The 16,293-nt window shown below is 37.9% G+C and overlaps 1 protein-coding gene across 6 annotated transcripts; it reads left to right on the top strand.

Annotated features, from left to right (window-relative positions):
• Positions 1-235: 235 nt before the first annotated feature.
• Positions 236-13,829, top strand: LOC113094880 (methionine-R-sulfoxide reductase B3, mitochondrial-like). Of its 6 annotated transcripts, XM_026260515.1 has the most exons (8): positions 247-352; positions 4,075-4,228; positions 6,623-6,731; positions 8,055-8,132; positions 8,257-8,285; positions 11,683-11,780; positions 11,875-12,028; positions 13,732-13,829. In XM_026260515.1, exons 2-8 carry the CDS (start codon positions 4,153-4,155, stop codon positions 13,812-13,814), a joined length of 627 nt encoding a protein of 208 aa, XP_026116300.1. In that variant the 5' UTR covers positions 247-352; positions 4,075-4,152; the 3' UTR covers positions 13,815-13,829. The 6 variants fall into 6 exon arrangements, with proteins under 6 accessions (XP_026116298.1, XP_026116302.1, XP_026116300.1 ...); XM_026260513.1 differs by lacking the exon at positions 4,075-4,228 and having other exon boundaries at positions 236-352; XM_026260512.1 differs by lacking the exons at positions 247-352; positions 4,075-4,228 and adding an exon at positions 2,516-2,893.
• The last annotated feature ends 2,464 nt before the right edge of the window (positions 13,830-16,293 follow it).

Below are 16,293 nucleotides of genomic sequence, written 5' to 3'. Positions count from 1 at the left end.
TGACCATGTTCAATTCATAAAAAAGAACATTACGATGATTAATAAAGTTCCTATTCTATGATTACGTTATTTTAATGTTTTAATATTTTTAGTAGTGTAATTTAATTAGTATTATACAACAGCTTTGGGAGGGTTCTTGCTTCGAGCTGAATAACTATGCGCGCAAATTACGCATTGCTTATATATTTGGGGCTCGTCTGCCCAACGAGAGGAATTTCCCAGAATGCACTTGTCATTACCTAAGAAGTACACAGTCGTGTCGCTGTTTGACAAATGCTCTGCTCTAACAGCGGCCCCCCTTCATTTTCTATTCAGCTGGTCTACTCGGTTTTAACGCTATTTCTGCTATCTGGTACGTCTAACTTCTTATTATATGTTTATATTGTTTATTACGCACTTTTAAGTAACTTTAATGTGGGCAACAGTGTCTCTATAACTACGCGCTGAATGTAACACAACACCGTTATACTTTACTGTCAGTTTAAAATTGACGCAGTTGAAATGTATGACATATGTACGCGTTGGTTTACGCGGTTTCATGCTTATATTTTAATATGAAAGAATATTACGTAAATAACCACGGCGAATTGTCCTATACTCCTATATGAAGTATATCAGCTACACTTTGTATACTATGTATATACTATGTATCCTCCCACACATGATATCATAGCAGCGGGGTTTTACTACGTAACATTTTGTTTATGCAAACCACACCCTTACAAAAATGACTACTGTACAGTATTCTCCTGAGACTCCATGCCTTCAAGTAGGCTACACCATGGTACTTTTTTGTAAGTCCAGACCATTCAAAGGTGTTAATATTTGATGTCATGTTTATTTAATTGCCCTGTAAAGTCCTGACACCTGTCTAATAAACATCTAAAAGCTTGTCTGGATAAATTTAGATGAATTTATGTCATGTTTGCGCTTGTGAGTCATGAAATTATATTGTAAATGTCCTATTCTGTACCCTAAATATCCTTCCAGATCACTAAATCGTTGTTCCCGATTGCCCTGCAACCATCAAAACCAGATAATCTACACAGATTGATCTGCTTTAAAACATTTCAGTTCTCATCTGTTGCTTTATGACCTTATATAGTTATGACTGTCACTGTACCTCAAGTATCAAGCATGCTTTATTTATAAACTGCATTGATATTCAGAACGCTTGATATTTTTGGTGAGTAGATTGAAATGAACTTATTTTGCCTGCTGTGGAGAGCTTTTTCATTTTTGTAGTTCAATCGAGAAGGCCAGTTTATTTATAGTGATAAGAAGCAGTTGTCAAAATGACATTCGTTTAATGAGTCTCTCTCATCAAGTTCCAGTTTGGTTTTACAGAAATTAATTAAATGAAGATTTGTCTTTCCTTGCATGTGATTCATCAGTGCAGCTAAACAGAGTTAAATTAATTAATTAATAAAATACAGTACATATTCAGTAACATTGGAGGAAACCGGATCAAGTGTTCAAATCATTTAAAGATGTAAACGTCAAGCTGTAGACAAACACAGACCTATGGTGTGATTCGGCAGAGCTGTAATTGAGCTCTATTTATAGTCTTCTCTGCAAGTGATTGCCTGGTATTTTTAAAATGTGGCCTTCCTTGTGTCTGTGTCTGTGCATGTGTTAAAGCCTCTCGTGCCTGACAGACCAGTTCTGGGTGAAGAGTTTCTTGAGTGCCAACAAGTGTCTGAATGCTGTTGCATTCATTTACTGTAACAATTCTGAATTTAGATACAAAGCAATAGTTGCCTTATTAATTTTGGTCAGTGGTGTAATTTTTACTAAATTGCTGCTTAATAATATTATATATCATTATAAATGGAATATTGTTTTTTAATATAAAATATTTATGTATCAAATGTATTAATGTATCAGAATGATTTAATATTTTCTAAGTTTTTAAAATGTTTTTCTATTTATTTCTTTAGTTTATTATATATATATATATATATATATATATATATATATATATATATATATATATATATATATATATATACACACATATATATATATATTTATATATACATATACACATATATATATATATATATATATATATATATATATATATATATATATATATATATATATATTTATATATGTGTGTATATATATATATATATATATATATATATATATACATATATATTTATATATGTGTGTGTATATGTGTGTGTGTATATATATATATATATATGTGTATATGTATATAGAGAGAGAGAGAGAGAATTATGCCAACATGTCACACAAATGGTAAAAAGAATATTTGTTGAATACTGTATTGTTGAAGATTAAGACAAAATGTATTAATACAATTTCTGGTCAAAAGTGGATTATGTTCATAGTTAATGTGATGAACTACAGCTGTGGTTACTCCATGGATTTGATGAGAACTTCATACTTAAAAATTAGCTGATTTAAAGTAAAAAACAAAAACAATACTTGGCTCAAAATGAGACATGAGAGCCAAGCTTGTTTGGCGGCAGATGCTACATTTAATGCCTGTATCCCTGTTGCACTAGATGAGAAGATCTTTCCCTTTTCCTCACACTCCTGCATGACCACTAGATGGACCTCGTGCCTTAGAAACCACAGCTTCACCCTCGCGCTCAGCAGCGCTCTGCGGCTTTGCCTGTTATTGATACCATAGTTCAGCTGTATTTTCCCACAATCTTTGGCCTCTAACAGTTGTAAAGCTTTATCTTTATAGTTTCAAGAAGGCTTGGAGAAGTTCTTAAAAACCTTCCTGCATTCTTCAGGATGGCTGCCCATCTTCTCCGATCCATGGCCCCGCGCGCATCCATGGCTCTGCTCCAATGCATTCGTACCCATAAGTCCACAAGGCCACTTCTAGCACTGATTCCACCCGCTACTCTAGGTACTGAAGCCAATGAGAAGTTTAATTAAATGAGAAGCAAACTAGAATGTTGTGTTGTGCATTGGTTTGCACTTTGCAGGTGTTCTTTGTAGTACAGCTGGTATAAGCAAAGTTGCTAATGTAATGTGTATTAGTATAAATTGGATTATAAGGTTTAGTTTTTTCTCGTTATGGCCCACAAACACACAACTGACGTGCTACAGCCATAGAAACCGCTGATAAGCTCGGTGTATGGCAGTTTTCTATGCAAAATGCTTCTGCACTTTTTCTGTGTCTTCTCAAGGCTCTGAATTCTAAAACAAATAACCCAGCTCATTAAACTTGACATAAAATATATGTTGGTTCCACTAATGAAGCTCTATAATCTTTTAATCACTTCTCAGAAATGTCAAATAATGCTCTCTGATCTTTTAATCACTTCTCAAAAATGTCAAATCATATTTTTTCCCCCCGTTAATCTCTCTTCACTGTTTAAAATTTATTTATGGGAGAAATGGAAAATCAAAAAAGTAATTGCAACTTTAAATCTCACAATTTAGATTTTTTTCCCCACAATTCTAGTTTATATTTACAGTTCATGTTTTGTTTTTTATTTTTTTTCACACTTCCAAGGGAAACATTCAGAATTGTGAGATGAGATACAAACGGAAAATAGCATGATATTTTCTTAATCATGATTCATGACCAATTAAAAAAAAATTTCTCATGGCAAAAATGGACTTTCATATGTATTAGACTATCAGTAATCAGAAAAAAATATATAAATTGGCTGTTTTAAGGTTGTTGGCTAAATATTTTATTTTATATATGAGCCCCTGTGAGATATAATATTAAAAAGCCTTTGTTAAAATTAAAACTCAATATTCCACTGTTTTTTTATTTTTATATTATACCTTGTGATGTACATTTAACTGTCATTTACATAAGTAAACATGTCTTAAGGGTGTTAGGTCATTATTTGAATTCTAGGTAACATGTTTTTACATATTTATCATTCCTGGTGATTTCTCTCTTTACACAGTGACGTTAATCAGTCTTTCCCTGCATGAGAAGTGTCAGCCGTCCCGTGATAGGCTGCTCTTAGTGTCCATCTCTGTTACTGACATCTGTGTTGACCTATGTTGTGTTTTTTTTCTCCTTCCTCTCCCTCCTCGCCTATGTTTGTCTTTATTATCTTTTAGCCTGAGTGGTAGGAGGGGGTTTTAGCAGGCAGCTGTCTCGCCGCTGTTTCTGTTCTCCCAGCAGCATCGGTCGCAGCCATGTCCGGGTTCAATCTACTGCATCTGGTCAGCCAAGGCCAACCTGTAAAACTCAAGGCCTGCGGGCTCCCCTCAGGTCACCTGGATGCTGTTTGTGTGTGTGCAGTGTGCTTTGCTTTCTCGATGCTTCTATTTGTGCGCACACGCGTGTGTGAGCGTTGGGCAAGGGGTGTGTTTGTTCGGTTGATGATAAGGTCACTTGTGGAGGAACCAACTTCTGGATTTATCTAAAGGCAGTCTGACATTGAGCTTTATTCTGTCTTCACATAAATGAATGGAACGATAACTTAACAGGTGATTAGATTATATGTTTGGTAAGATTTTAGATCAATTTCTAAATAGTTGGCTGCCAGATATCAGGTTCCCCCTGATGCTTGAGTTGGTTTTTCTGCATTTGATGACCCCTTGCCCGGAAATGTCACCTTTTGCTTTGCTCTTTTTTCCCCCTCTGTTTAGCTCTTCAGTTGCTCATGGAATAATGCCTAACTCACTGTTTTACCTTCTTTTAAGCCTGCATGATCAGTAAAGCTTTAATATATCTACTAATGATTGCATTTGTGTTTTGCATTTTTCTTTTTAGGAATTTAGATCACACTCGCATTTGATACAGAGTGTGTTCTGAGGGAAATTCAATTGCATTTTTGTAAAGTATTCATCAGTGCATGTTAAAACCTTTCATAGGTTTATAAAGACACATCAGTAGATTTATATCAATAACTGAGTGTTTCTGTGTCAAAATAATAAAACCCAACAGGATTTGGATTTCTTCGAGGAAATGATGATGCTTGAAAAGTAAAAAAAGACTAATGTTCACATTTTAGGCAAAGTGTGTGAATGAAATGCTGCTTTCACTGAATAATAATTAACATGGCTATATGACTGAATTGGCGTAAGAAAGAACAGTTGCAAGTTTGGTATACAAATATGATGATATTATGATCAAAATGTCAAAATATGCTTGTATATAATTGAAAGCGTTGAGTTGAGAATAGGTTAGAGAAGGGGGGGGAGGTGACGTGATATTTTTGGTGTGAAGCAAAAGGCCAATGCTAAAAACAAATCTTGCTTCCAATTAGGAAATAACTTTCACTTGCGGTTTTAGCGGAGGGATGTTGGAACAACGTGCTGATTTGTAGCGTGACCTCTCGGTGCACCAAAACTAAATCATTTGCAGGGGGTGACACAGACCGAATTCCTGAATTTCTTTAAATGCTTCCTTAGAGGCTTTTCTTGACAAACCAAGAAATAAAACACTCCCCCCCCCCCTCCATCTCTCTCACAGTATAAATAGTGTTCAGAGCCCTCCATACACAAAAAAAAAATAGGAATTCTCTTTCTGTCTCACTAATAGGATCCAGAAGACCCCTCTCACATAGTCGAAAGGAATACGGGAGAGTCCTGCAGGGAGCCGACCCCCTCCTCTTTGCGCTCTCCTCCCCTCTTCCCCATGTTTGTCAGAAGTAACTTTGTACTCGCTGGACAGAGCAGGGCCCATCAATGGAGCCCATTCACCAGAGGGACCTTTAAAGACCCCATTATTTCCTCCATTCACATGGTTTCAATCTTGTCGAGAGGAATTCTCCACATAGTCTAAGTGAAGGGAGACCCGCTCTCACCAAAATGCAAGCCGTAAAACTGGCCAAACAATACGGGAGCAGGATAGACCCCACAGGAACATGAGTGAAAAAATCGTTATTAGCAGGAGAAAAGGTGGAAAGGAGGGAGAAAGCACTCTGTAATGGGAAATTGCAGTAGAATTGTATGTAATTTAAAACTACTGCGTGTCCCGGTGACTAAATAGTATACAGATGGACATCTGGCCCCCTTTAAAAACATGGCTACATTGCTTGTCGTCTTCTGAGGACCTTACGGTTGCCAGAGTGGATATTTCAGGCTCATTTTCCATCCTTTTTTTTTCTTCTTCTTCCCAGGCAGGTTTGTTATCAGTATAAGTTGTGTCGCTATTTAATCAATTAGTTTGAAAGTCCTTCTAGTGACAATTACTCACTCCTCAGGTTGACCTCTAGAGGTCAGCATTGTTGTAAAGCTAGGGGCCAAGTGTAGCAGTCAAGATCGCTGCCTTCTGTATAAACAGCCAACATGAGCGCTCATCTAGAATGTCATAACTCACTGCGTATGTTATGCAGGGAAAATCAAATTTGCCTCGGCGTAATCCTTTGGCTGTAGCACATCACTGACGGAGCGTTTGGATTCTGTGTGTGTGTCACTGACACTGTGATTTTTCCAGGCAAGAGTCAAGTCAGGAATTAAAGCAGACATCCTTTGTTATCGGCCAAACCAAATCATTTTCAACCAAAGTAACCAGACAAAAGTGCTGACTCCTGCTTGGAAGGAGTCACATAGAAACCTAGATTAGAGTGACAGTTGTTTGTTTTTAATAATCCTGCACTACTTTACTTCGTGTTTACAAACACTTACATTTGCCGTTCCTCACTTGTCTCTGCTGTAGGAACGTGCCGAAGTAAGAAGACATGGCCCAAGTCGTTCCCCGAGGAGGAGCTGAGGAAGCGACTGAGCCCCATGCAGTACCAGGTTACTCAGCAAAAGGGCACAGAGAGGTGGGTGACCCATCCTAAATAAAAGGCACTTTAAAATACACTTTCAGTCAAATGTTTGTATTGAACACTTGAATTAAAAAAACGAATGCTTAAATATTTTCAAATTTGCAGATAAATATAAATTATTCAGATGTTTTTGAAAGGGATCTTTCATTTGTTCGGGATTGTGAAGCAAAAGCAGCCACAAGGTTAAATTTCATATTCCAAATAATTCAAATATATCCCAACATCTTTCTATTCTAAAAGGTGAAATAACAAAAATTGGATTTAGATTTTTTTTTTTCAATTTCAAGCATCTTGTTTTACTGTCTTGACTGAATATTCCCTGTACAGATTACTTTACGCTTGGCTGATAAAACAAATTCTCTCCTGAACGACCCAAGGCCATGAGATAGATGTTGAGTAGAAGGAGGATATAGCGTAGAAAGGAAAACACTGACACTTCCCCTCTTTCGCTCCGTTGCTCAGTGGTAAAACACACGTGGGGAAAGTATTTATCGGCCCATTGGCAGTAGGAATGTGAAAAATGCCCTTTAGCCTGCGAGAAAAGAGCAAAGAAACCTGAAAGGTGCATTCTGAGGCCTGTTACTCTGTTCACCCACAAATCCTCTTCAGCTTATGAAGATAAGAAATGCTTAAGCACCTTTTTTTTTTTTTTTTTTTTTTTTTTACATTAACACAAGAGCATGGGAAACTGAAATGCATTTTTAAATAAGCAGTAGTATGGATTAGCATTAAAGCTGCGGTAGGGAACTTTTGACGCTCTAGCGGTTAATAAACAGAACTGCTTGCATCTTGCGGAAGAACTTCGTAGCCGGAACTACTTCTCTCTGTTTATGTCTATGAAGAATCACAAATGCACTGGGTTACTCCGCCGCGGTACCCCCGAAGCAATCTGAAATAGTCAGAATATAAACACTTATTATAGGTGAACCCTAGTGATTCAGGACAAGCTAAAAACACGGTTTGGAAAATGGATTCATGGTGTACTCGCTTATTATATACATTTTTCTACATTTTGAACACAAACAAAGTTACGGACTGCAGCTCTGATTGGTTGATTTCTTACCGGGAGCAGTCCGTAACTGCAAATGGCAATAGGACCACTGGGAGGAGCAAGAGGAGCTTGATTTTTTCACAGATTATCTGTCTCATATTCTACTGTCAGGACATAATGACAGGTTTAACAAATATGTAAAAAAAAGTTACCTACTGCAGCTTTAATTGACAAACTTTTATTGACCTGACCATTATCATTTATCAAGCCAGCAGTTGATCATTTAATGAATAAAGTCTCAGTTTGTGTTGTTTTGTCATCCCTAGTGCTTTCACGGGAAAATACACCGATAACAAAGAGGAAGGAACCTACCACTGTGTCGTTTGCGGTGCCCCTCTTTTCACGTGAGTGTCCATCGTAATGACCCATCTTCAACATTCCCATTGTATTTAATCTTTGTTTTTGATTTAGAAATCATCTTCATTTGGCAGTCAATATTTTGTTAGTAATGACTTACTGTCCTTGCAGGTCTGATAAGAAGTTTGACTCTGGATCAGGTATGGTTCTGCACTCACGTATAACAATTGTTTGGCAAATGTGTACATAAGTGTACAAGACTAAGCCTAATTGTTTCTCAAAGAGAGTGAGAAAGGAAAAAATAGATAAGGCTCTTGTCTGGCTCAATACGGGAGAGTTTGGCCTTCTCAACCTCCTTTATGGTTGTTTGCAAGGACGTATGTGAATGCAGTCAGTTTGGGCCATGAAACCTCACATGCTCCTTTATATATGAGTTACAGCACCTACAGCGGACAACACCCTGACTTCAAGATCCTACAAAATATCAAAAATATTTTAAAAAGCACTATCTGTTCTATTTGAGATTAATGATAAACATTCCGCCACAGTCATCCATAATCTTTTGGAATCCTCCAGTTCTTAATTTGTGCACCTCAAACATTCTTCCTTCACAAATGGAGAACAAGTCTGTTGAATTATTATTATTATTATTATTATTATTATTATTATTATTATTATTATTATTATTATTATTATTATTAATTTAGTTAATGGCTTACAAAATAATAATAATAATCCCTTAAAACGATATTAGAAATGTCAAATGAAGGGTATATTATAGTCACTTTGATTTTAATGCGAATATGCAAATAGGCATTAAATGCAGATCATATTTGTTATGAATTGGTAGTTTCCTGGAATCGCATCTTGTTTTTAACATGGCTTTTGTAGTTGCAATGGTATTTTTCCTGTTATGAATTTAAGATATGTATTAAATGTTTTCTGTTTTAAGCTTAAAAAGACTCCCATCAGCTCAGTCTAAGTGAATGTTGAGTTGATGCTGAGTGTATAAAATTTAATTGTAATATATTGCAGCAACCCTTACAGATCTGAGCTCCAAATCACATACTTCTGTAGCGTTACTCATGCTACTTTTATTCACTCTCCGAACAAAGTAAATCGTGTATGCAAGAATCCTCTACAGAAAACAGGACAAAATGAGAAACATCTGGGCCTCGTGATGAAAAATCTGATTTTCGCTCGAGCTGAATCTTTACTGTCTTCGGCACAGAGAAGGGAGCCAAACAGACTGCATTGCATACAGGCAACTCTGCAGCCTGGACTCATATAGACTCAATTTCCTGTTTTGTTAGAGTGATGCTACACTGCTCCATTAACTGGGCCGCTCGCCCTGGCGATAAAGCCCCATTAGATCAGCTCCGCGACGATCCACCGGGATTCTCCCAGTCTGAGTCATAGGATTCCTATATTCCCCCTAGAGCTTCCTGTGTCTGAGTGGAATTTCAGGGCTTTGTAGTTGCAGCCAAGCATCTCCTCCCTAAGAGGGGAGGAGAGAGAGAGGTCAGTATAGATGGCGATTTAGAGGTGTTTGAGGGGATGAGGAGGGAAAGTATAGATTGAGTGGTGGATGACTGACTGACTGACTTCTGTTCCTCACCGCACATAGTATCACAGTAGTGAACCGACTCTTGCTTCCTGATTGTGAAATGTAAAATCAGATAGAATTACCAAGATATGCTTGCCAATTATTAGGGTTGAAAGCTAGAATAAAGGGCATGAAGTAACCTTGGTTGGCAAATCTCTCACATGCCCTGGCACAACTCTCTGTTAGTTCTCCATTAGAACGGAGTAATTGCAGGTACTTAGAAAACCTTGAATTAATCATTTGAAGGTCTTAAAAAGTTCTTCTTTTGGCCAGAAAGTGAAATGGCATAGTTAGGTTTTTAATTATATTTTAAAGGTGACCTGTTATGCCCCTTCTTACAAGATGTAAAATAAGTCTCTGATGAGTGTGTGTGTGTGAAGTTTAAGCTCAAAATACCTTACAGGTAATTTTTTATAGCTTATTAAAATTGCCACTTTTAGGGTATGAGCCAAAACGTGTAGTTTTCATCTTTCCCTTTAAATGTAAATGAGCTGGTGCTCCGGGTAAGAGGGCGGAGCTTCAAGAGCTCAAGCTCCGGCAATACCGGTGCTAGTCTTTGCAAATAAACCCTCTACTATTAGCACAAGCCATTAGTACACAGTCATCTGATTGTAGGCTGTGCATAAAAAATGCACTTTATGAATTACACTGGGAGAATGACGCGATAAAAATAACTCATGGTGCCATACAAACTTTATAAGTCCCACTTGTGATTATGAGCTCGACTAATTCCAGCAGTCGACTTCACATTGCTTCCATATGCAATTTTAACTATTACAACACAGAAGGTAATGGAGCCCTTTATACATTGTCGTGTATCTTTAGAAATAAATAATGGACAAATGGAGTCTTTAAACGCCTAAGATGTAAAGTTATTCACCAAAATGAATGGGAGTCATTGGGATGCTAACGCAAGTGAAGTTCTGCTACAAGATGGCGGCACGTGGCCGACTTCAACTTCCGGTCGACTTCCTTCCCGCCTGGATATTACTGCGCCGAGGTCGAAGTGCTGTGAAGTGCTCTTCCACCATACATTATAGTCATCATTTTTATCCGCTTAGGAAATCGCCACTGTTTATTTTGTGTCACCATACTTACTTGTGTAACTACTCATGTAACAGTCTTGCAGTTCTGTTGTTGCAAAACTTCGTCTGTAATGTTCTGAAAAATAATTGGATGCGGTGTACCCTGCAGTGCCAGTGGTCTTGTACTTTTCATTCATTTTGCTTTGCAGCATCTAATTTAATGTCTTTCCCTCCGCCAGTAATCAGGAGGTAGTACTTTAAAATACGTAGGGGGTTTATGTCAAAAACCTAAACAAATATGCCAGCAGTCTGTGTAGTAGTACGCTCCCAAGGTTCCTCTCCTCCAGACGTTCCACCTACCCAGAGAGCCATGAGCAGGACCACCCATGAGCCAGAGCAGCCATTCTTTCCACTTGCACCCCTGTTACTGGGTAGAAATTTTCCAGATGAAAGAAAGGGGATTATGAGACAGCCCGTAACTCTGCCGATAACTCTGACCATTTTCAGTGAGGTTTGCTTCACTTTCTGATCTCATCTTCAGTGGGGTTCATCTGGTTTTGCCACAAACCAAACACTCGAGAATCATGGGGGTGAATTTTGCATATGTTTTGCAACTACTCTTGCCATTTAATGACAGTTTCTTTCCAAACCAAAGGACAAAGGTTTTCCTACATTCTCCCTTGTTCTTTTACAAATAATCCTCCTAATCCAATGTGCTTTGCATTCTAAGCTTATGCAATGTGTTGCATTAAGGTTACTGATTAGTTTGGAGCAAAAGAAGTGAAAGACAAGGATATAATGGCAAGCAAATGTGAGGATTCCCTCAGAATGAGCTTCAGCATTAGGACAGGCCAGAAAGAGGATGAAACCTTTAAACTTACACTGCACAAGATGGAATTGAAGGTTTATAGGCTTGTGGATCATACAAAAATTCACTTAACCCTCAATTTCGTAATGCTTTTACAGGATGGCCGTCCTTTTTTGATTTGATCAATAAGGATTCCGTAACACTAACTGATGACTTTTCATACGGGATGCACAGAGTGGAGGCAACATGCAGTCAGGTACAAAACCATATTTAAATTTTTTATGCATAGCTATGAAAACAACTTCTTGAAAATATATACTTTTTTTTTCTCTCTCTTTTTCTCTTTGTAGTGTGGTGCTCACCTGGGCCACCTTTTTGATGATGGACCTCGACCAACAAAGAAACGCTACTGCATAAACTCCTCTTCTCTCAATTTCAAAGCGAAAAATGGTGTCTCTGAGGAGGTGGAAGCATCTGGAGGAGCTGGTCAATCACCACCTTCCAGTAAGAATGAAGAACTTTAATAGGACTTGAAATAGACCAATCAGATACTCCAAAGTCACTCCTGAAACATCAATTCCAAATCAAATGAGCCGTGCAATCAGACAACTATATACTTAGCAATATTCAAGACCACAATATGCAATATCAATATCCAGAAAACAGATTAGAATGGCCTTACGTTTGCTCCTCAACTACTTTACTTGAATTTTGTTTTGTTTGAAGAGCTCACGTTGAAATTTGCTCCGCTAAAATGTTTTTAACACTTGTTGGAAATTTTCAATAAGGGCCAAAGGTCTGAGACTACATTGGAAATCTGCATTTTTTTCCCCCTTTAAATTCATATTTTTAAAGATTGAGTATTTTAAACAACTTTAAAACAAAAGATAGTGTGATGGGGAAAAAGAAAAACACTTTTCTAGGTCACTAATCAAGTAAATTTGTGTCATCAGACTTTGTATAAAGAATCAGGTATTCTGAATCACAAGATGATTTTTAAATCATACTCAAATCATGGTTGAGAACATGATCATACTGTAGCTCACAAACTTGCTGGTGTCATTAAAATGCACATTTTCCTCATATTCTTGTTGATATTTTCAATTCAGATTTTATTTTCAATTTGTTTTTCTTATATCTGTAGTGGGGGGGGAAATGCATTTTCACTAGTGGTCTCAGATTTTTTTTGGACCCCATTGTATATTGAAAGTTCAATGATTGGAAATGAATTATATATGTATACTTTCTCAGAGCGCTGTGTTGTTTTTGAAGTGACATGTGATACAGGGAGGTCAAGAAGTTTGAGGAAAATGCTATGCAAGTGCTCCTGTGAGCAGTAAAATAAGCACCGAGTGGAGAACAAAGCATTCTTTGAAATAAAATGGAACAGATGACAAATGTTTAGTCTGAACACAAATGTAGCCTGACTTTTGAGGGTGCTTTTTTTGGTCCTCCTTGCTTGCAGTGCCTATTTTTGTCTTGAGTTGTGAGTTTTTTTTTTCCTGAGATATTGATTTATTTTGATTGATAGAATTTAATTAATATTGACTAGTGTGATTAAAGAGATATTAAGAATTATGTGTTGTTGTGAATTTTGTTCACATATTTAGGGGCCAAGCACTGAAGGTGTGATTGCACCTATTGTTTCAGATGGCGTTCTTATTATTTACATCTATTATTGTTTTTCCACCCTTATATGAATTTTGTTTTTAGATATTTCTTTATTTTGATAGTCCACTTTAGGCACTGCTGATTATGAGTAACTTTGCAACTACATGTCAACTACCAGTCATTAGAGTATTAGTAGACTGTCTGCTTAATATATTAACACTTTATTTTGATAGTCCGCCAACACACATTTTAAAGTCCGATTATTCTACTAACCCTAACCTAACAGGTCACTTATACTCTAAAGTGATGGTAATGTAGTTGCAAAGTTACTTAAAGTTAGTAGAATGTCTGAAGTGGACTGTCGAAATAAAGTGTAACCTTTGATTTTATGAAAAAGAGCTGCTCGGACAATCAATGAAATTTCGACTTTTTCATTTAACGAAAGAAGTTACTTTGGGTTTGGAACAAAATGAAGGTGAGTAAACGTTTATATAAAATTAATAGAGGTTGATCAAATAAATGTTTACATTTGCATATCTAGAAAAATGTACTCTTTAGTAAACTTTTTGCTAATTCTAACCCCTTTTTTGTTGCAGCATTTCACCGTAGGAGGAAATTCAGACTCCCTGTATGTCCTCTTTGTGTTAAGTGGGCGGAGGTACGCTTTGTGAGATGCTGAAAGTCCTTCAAGCCTGGAGAGGTTACGTCAGCCCCGCCATCCTCTATGGAGTGCTGATGTTTAGAGAACAGAGTGGTTGGCCTTATTCTGAGAGTGTGGGAAAAATCGTACAACTGGCCTGTCGCTGAGAGCGTTTATGTTACCAATGCAATAAAGAATATTTACAAGTCAGGTGTGTTTAGACTAAGGAATGCTGGCGGGGGGGCTTTTGAAGGAAGATGGAGGTTTTGGGGGGGAATGGCAGCTGGAGAGTCTCAAATCAGCTTTCAACCCCATATCATCTCCCACCCGGAAGTCAAACAATTTTGTCATTTATGGAGCAAAAAATGAACACGCAGGGCACTCTCGGTAGATAGCGTGACTACTCAAACTGTTACAAGCCTTTCTTTTGTAGCCGGAATTCTGAAACATCCTGTTGAAATGAGTCACATCTTGACTCTGGCCCAGACATTAACGCTTTAATGCACAGTATGTAGGTAAAACTTGGCTGTTAATCTGTTTTTACGTTTAGGCTGTCAGCCTCACTTCCTGCCACTGAAGTGTCACTCCAAGCAAGTCATATCTTGTCCCATAGCCCCATTAGTTTTCTCTATGAAAGCATTAAACCAAACAAAAGATCTCCAGGCACCAGCCATACAATCCGAACACACAATCCATGATCCACAAAGTCATCCAACACATAAACACCTCCCTCGAACCCTGGGACAAACATTGGACTTTCCATATAGACTGAACACACTCATTCACGGTTTCTTTGGGTATGCATGTTTGCAAGCCTCTTTCTTTCTTGCTTCATAACCTGCCATTAACTGTAGCTCTGTGCTGACTTTGAGGGATTACAGGGGCTTTGCACAGACCTGCCTCTGTGTTCACCCGAAAATGCTTGCTTGTTTAAGTTGGTGTTAGTTTTCTCCTTACTTCCTTCCTTCAATCTGTGGAGAACGTAAAAAATAATTTTATAATAAATCAGGCCCCTTTACTAATCATGCATTCAGTGTCTTTAACCCGCGTAGTAACTTTCATATTCAAAGATTGTGGAACGTTGTGCAAACCAAACTGAAATTAGCTGCTTGGAAAGCAGTGGAAGTGGTTTCTGTTTAGCTTTCCAAGTGCCAGTGCAATCTCCACACAAATCACACATTGAAAACTTTCCCCCCATATATGTGGCTCTTTTCCATGCAATAATGGGAACTAACATTTTCACCTTTTCAAATGACCATAAAAGTACTTGAAAAGTCCATATTCCATGTCTACTTGCATCTTTTTGAACTTAGAAACCTTTCATTCCAGTTAACTGTTACTACGTGAAAAAGAGCAACCTCCTTTTGTGTTCCACAGAAGAAGGTCAAACGTGTTTGGAACAAATTAAGGGTGAGTAAATTATGACAGAATTCTTTCTCTCGAAGTCTAGAATTATCTTTGTCTAGTATCAGTTGCAAGTGTGCACACCTTGAAATTAACCATTCCTTTACCACATTTGGACACACCTCAAGGACCAAGAGTGAATCAGGATATGCCTTTGGAGGCCCTTTCCAACTTATCAAATTCCTAATGGCACTTCCTGAATGTCCTGGAAGAATTGCTTCATACCAAGCTCTCACAGACCTTTCCCCTGGATTCTGAATGTTTTGGATGTCATAATCTGGTCAATTGAAGAAGAAAGGGAGGACAAAGCACTGAAGTGAGAGTGAAAAAAAGAGAACTTGTGGAATAGTGTAGCTCTGCCAGCTTTATCAGACATTTGTTTGATGGATGTGTTGTGACTCCTTTCCTGAAGAAAAGTCAATGATCTCATTTCAGCTCTGTTAACTTCTGCCAAGTATTTACTTTTTTCAATGAGCAGTGTGGGGGCAGAGGGACAGAGGCTGCCTGTGGCCTCATTCCAAATGATGCAATTTGACAGAAACCACATGAAGGGCCAAGGGTATGCAGTACTGCCAGGGCCTCGAGCTTGGAGGCAACACTGCCTCTACCAGGCCCTGCTTGTACCAAGTGTGCCTTTTAGTCTGATTGGTTCCAAATGCACTCAAGATATATTTTACCCAAGGTTTTACCAATCACATTGCAATCGTTTTGATACTAAACTAAATGGTTAAGTTGATTGGGAATATTGTGCAGGTTGTCTTTCCCTTTGCTGTTGTCTTGCAGTACTTTTGCAGAAGTGGAGTTTGCCATCTACAGTTGAGACATCACAGCTTTGGAAGGCCACCAGGCAATCACCACACCACCTCTCCAGCATGCTGAACATAAATAAACCCCAGGATCTAGCCGCCTTATTATTCCTAGCATTATTATCAGGAAGTGTCCGGCGGTGATCTGTGTTCTTCAAATAGTTCATTTGCTGCTTCGTTAAAACATTATTTCCCAAGACGGAATTAAAAAGCAGCTCTGTGTTTGGAAGTTGGTCAAAAGGATGAGGCTCACCGTGACCCCTGTGGTTGGTTTAGGAGTATGTGCTGGTATTGGGGACGTGTGTGTC

The sequence above is a fragment of the Carassius auratus genome, unplaced genomic scaffold, assembly GCF_003368295.1.
Source record: "Carassius auratus strain Wakin unplaced genomic scaffold, ASM336829v1 scaf_tig00215484, whole genome shotgun sequence".
NCBI classification, from domain to species: Eukaryota; Metazoa; Chordata; class Actinopteri; order Cypriniformes; family Cyprinidae; genus Carassius; species Carassius auratus.
This window is presented reverse-complemented; position numbering and strand designations above follow the sequence as displayed.

Coding starts and splice junctions, on each gene's coding strand:
- LOC113094880 (XM_026260512.1), top strand. CDS start 2,776: ATGGCTGCCCATCTTCTCCGATCCATGGCCCCGCGCGCATCCATGGCT. Junction 8,286..11,682: donor GAAGTTTGACTCTGGATCAG/GTATGGTTCTGC, acceptor ATGCTTTTACAG/GATGGCCGTCCTTTTTTGAT. Junction 11,781..11,874: donor TGGAGGCAACATGCAGTCAG/GTACAAAACCAT, acceptor TTCTCTTTGTAG/TGTGGTGCTCACCTGGGCCA.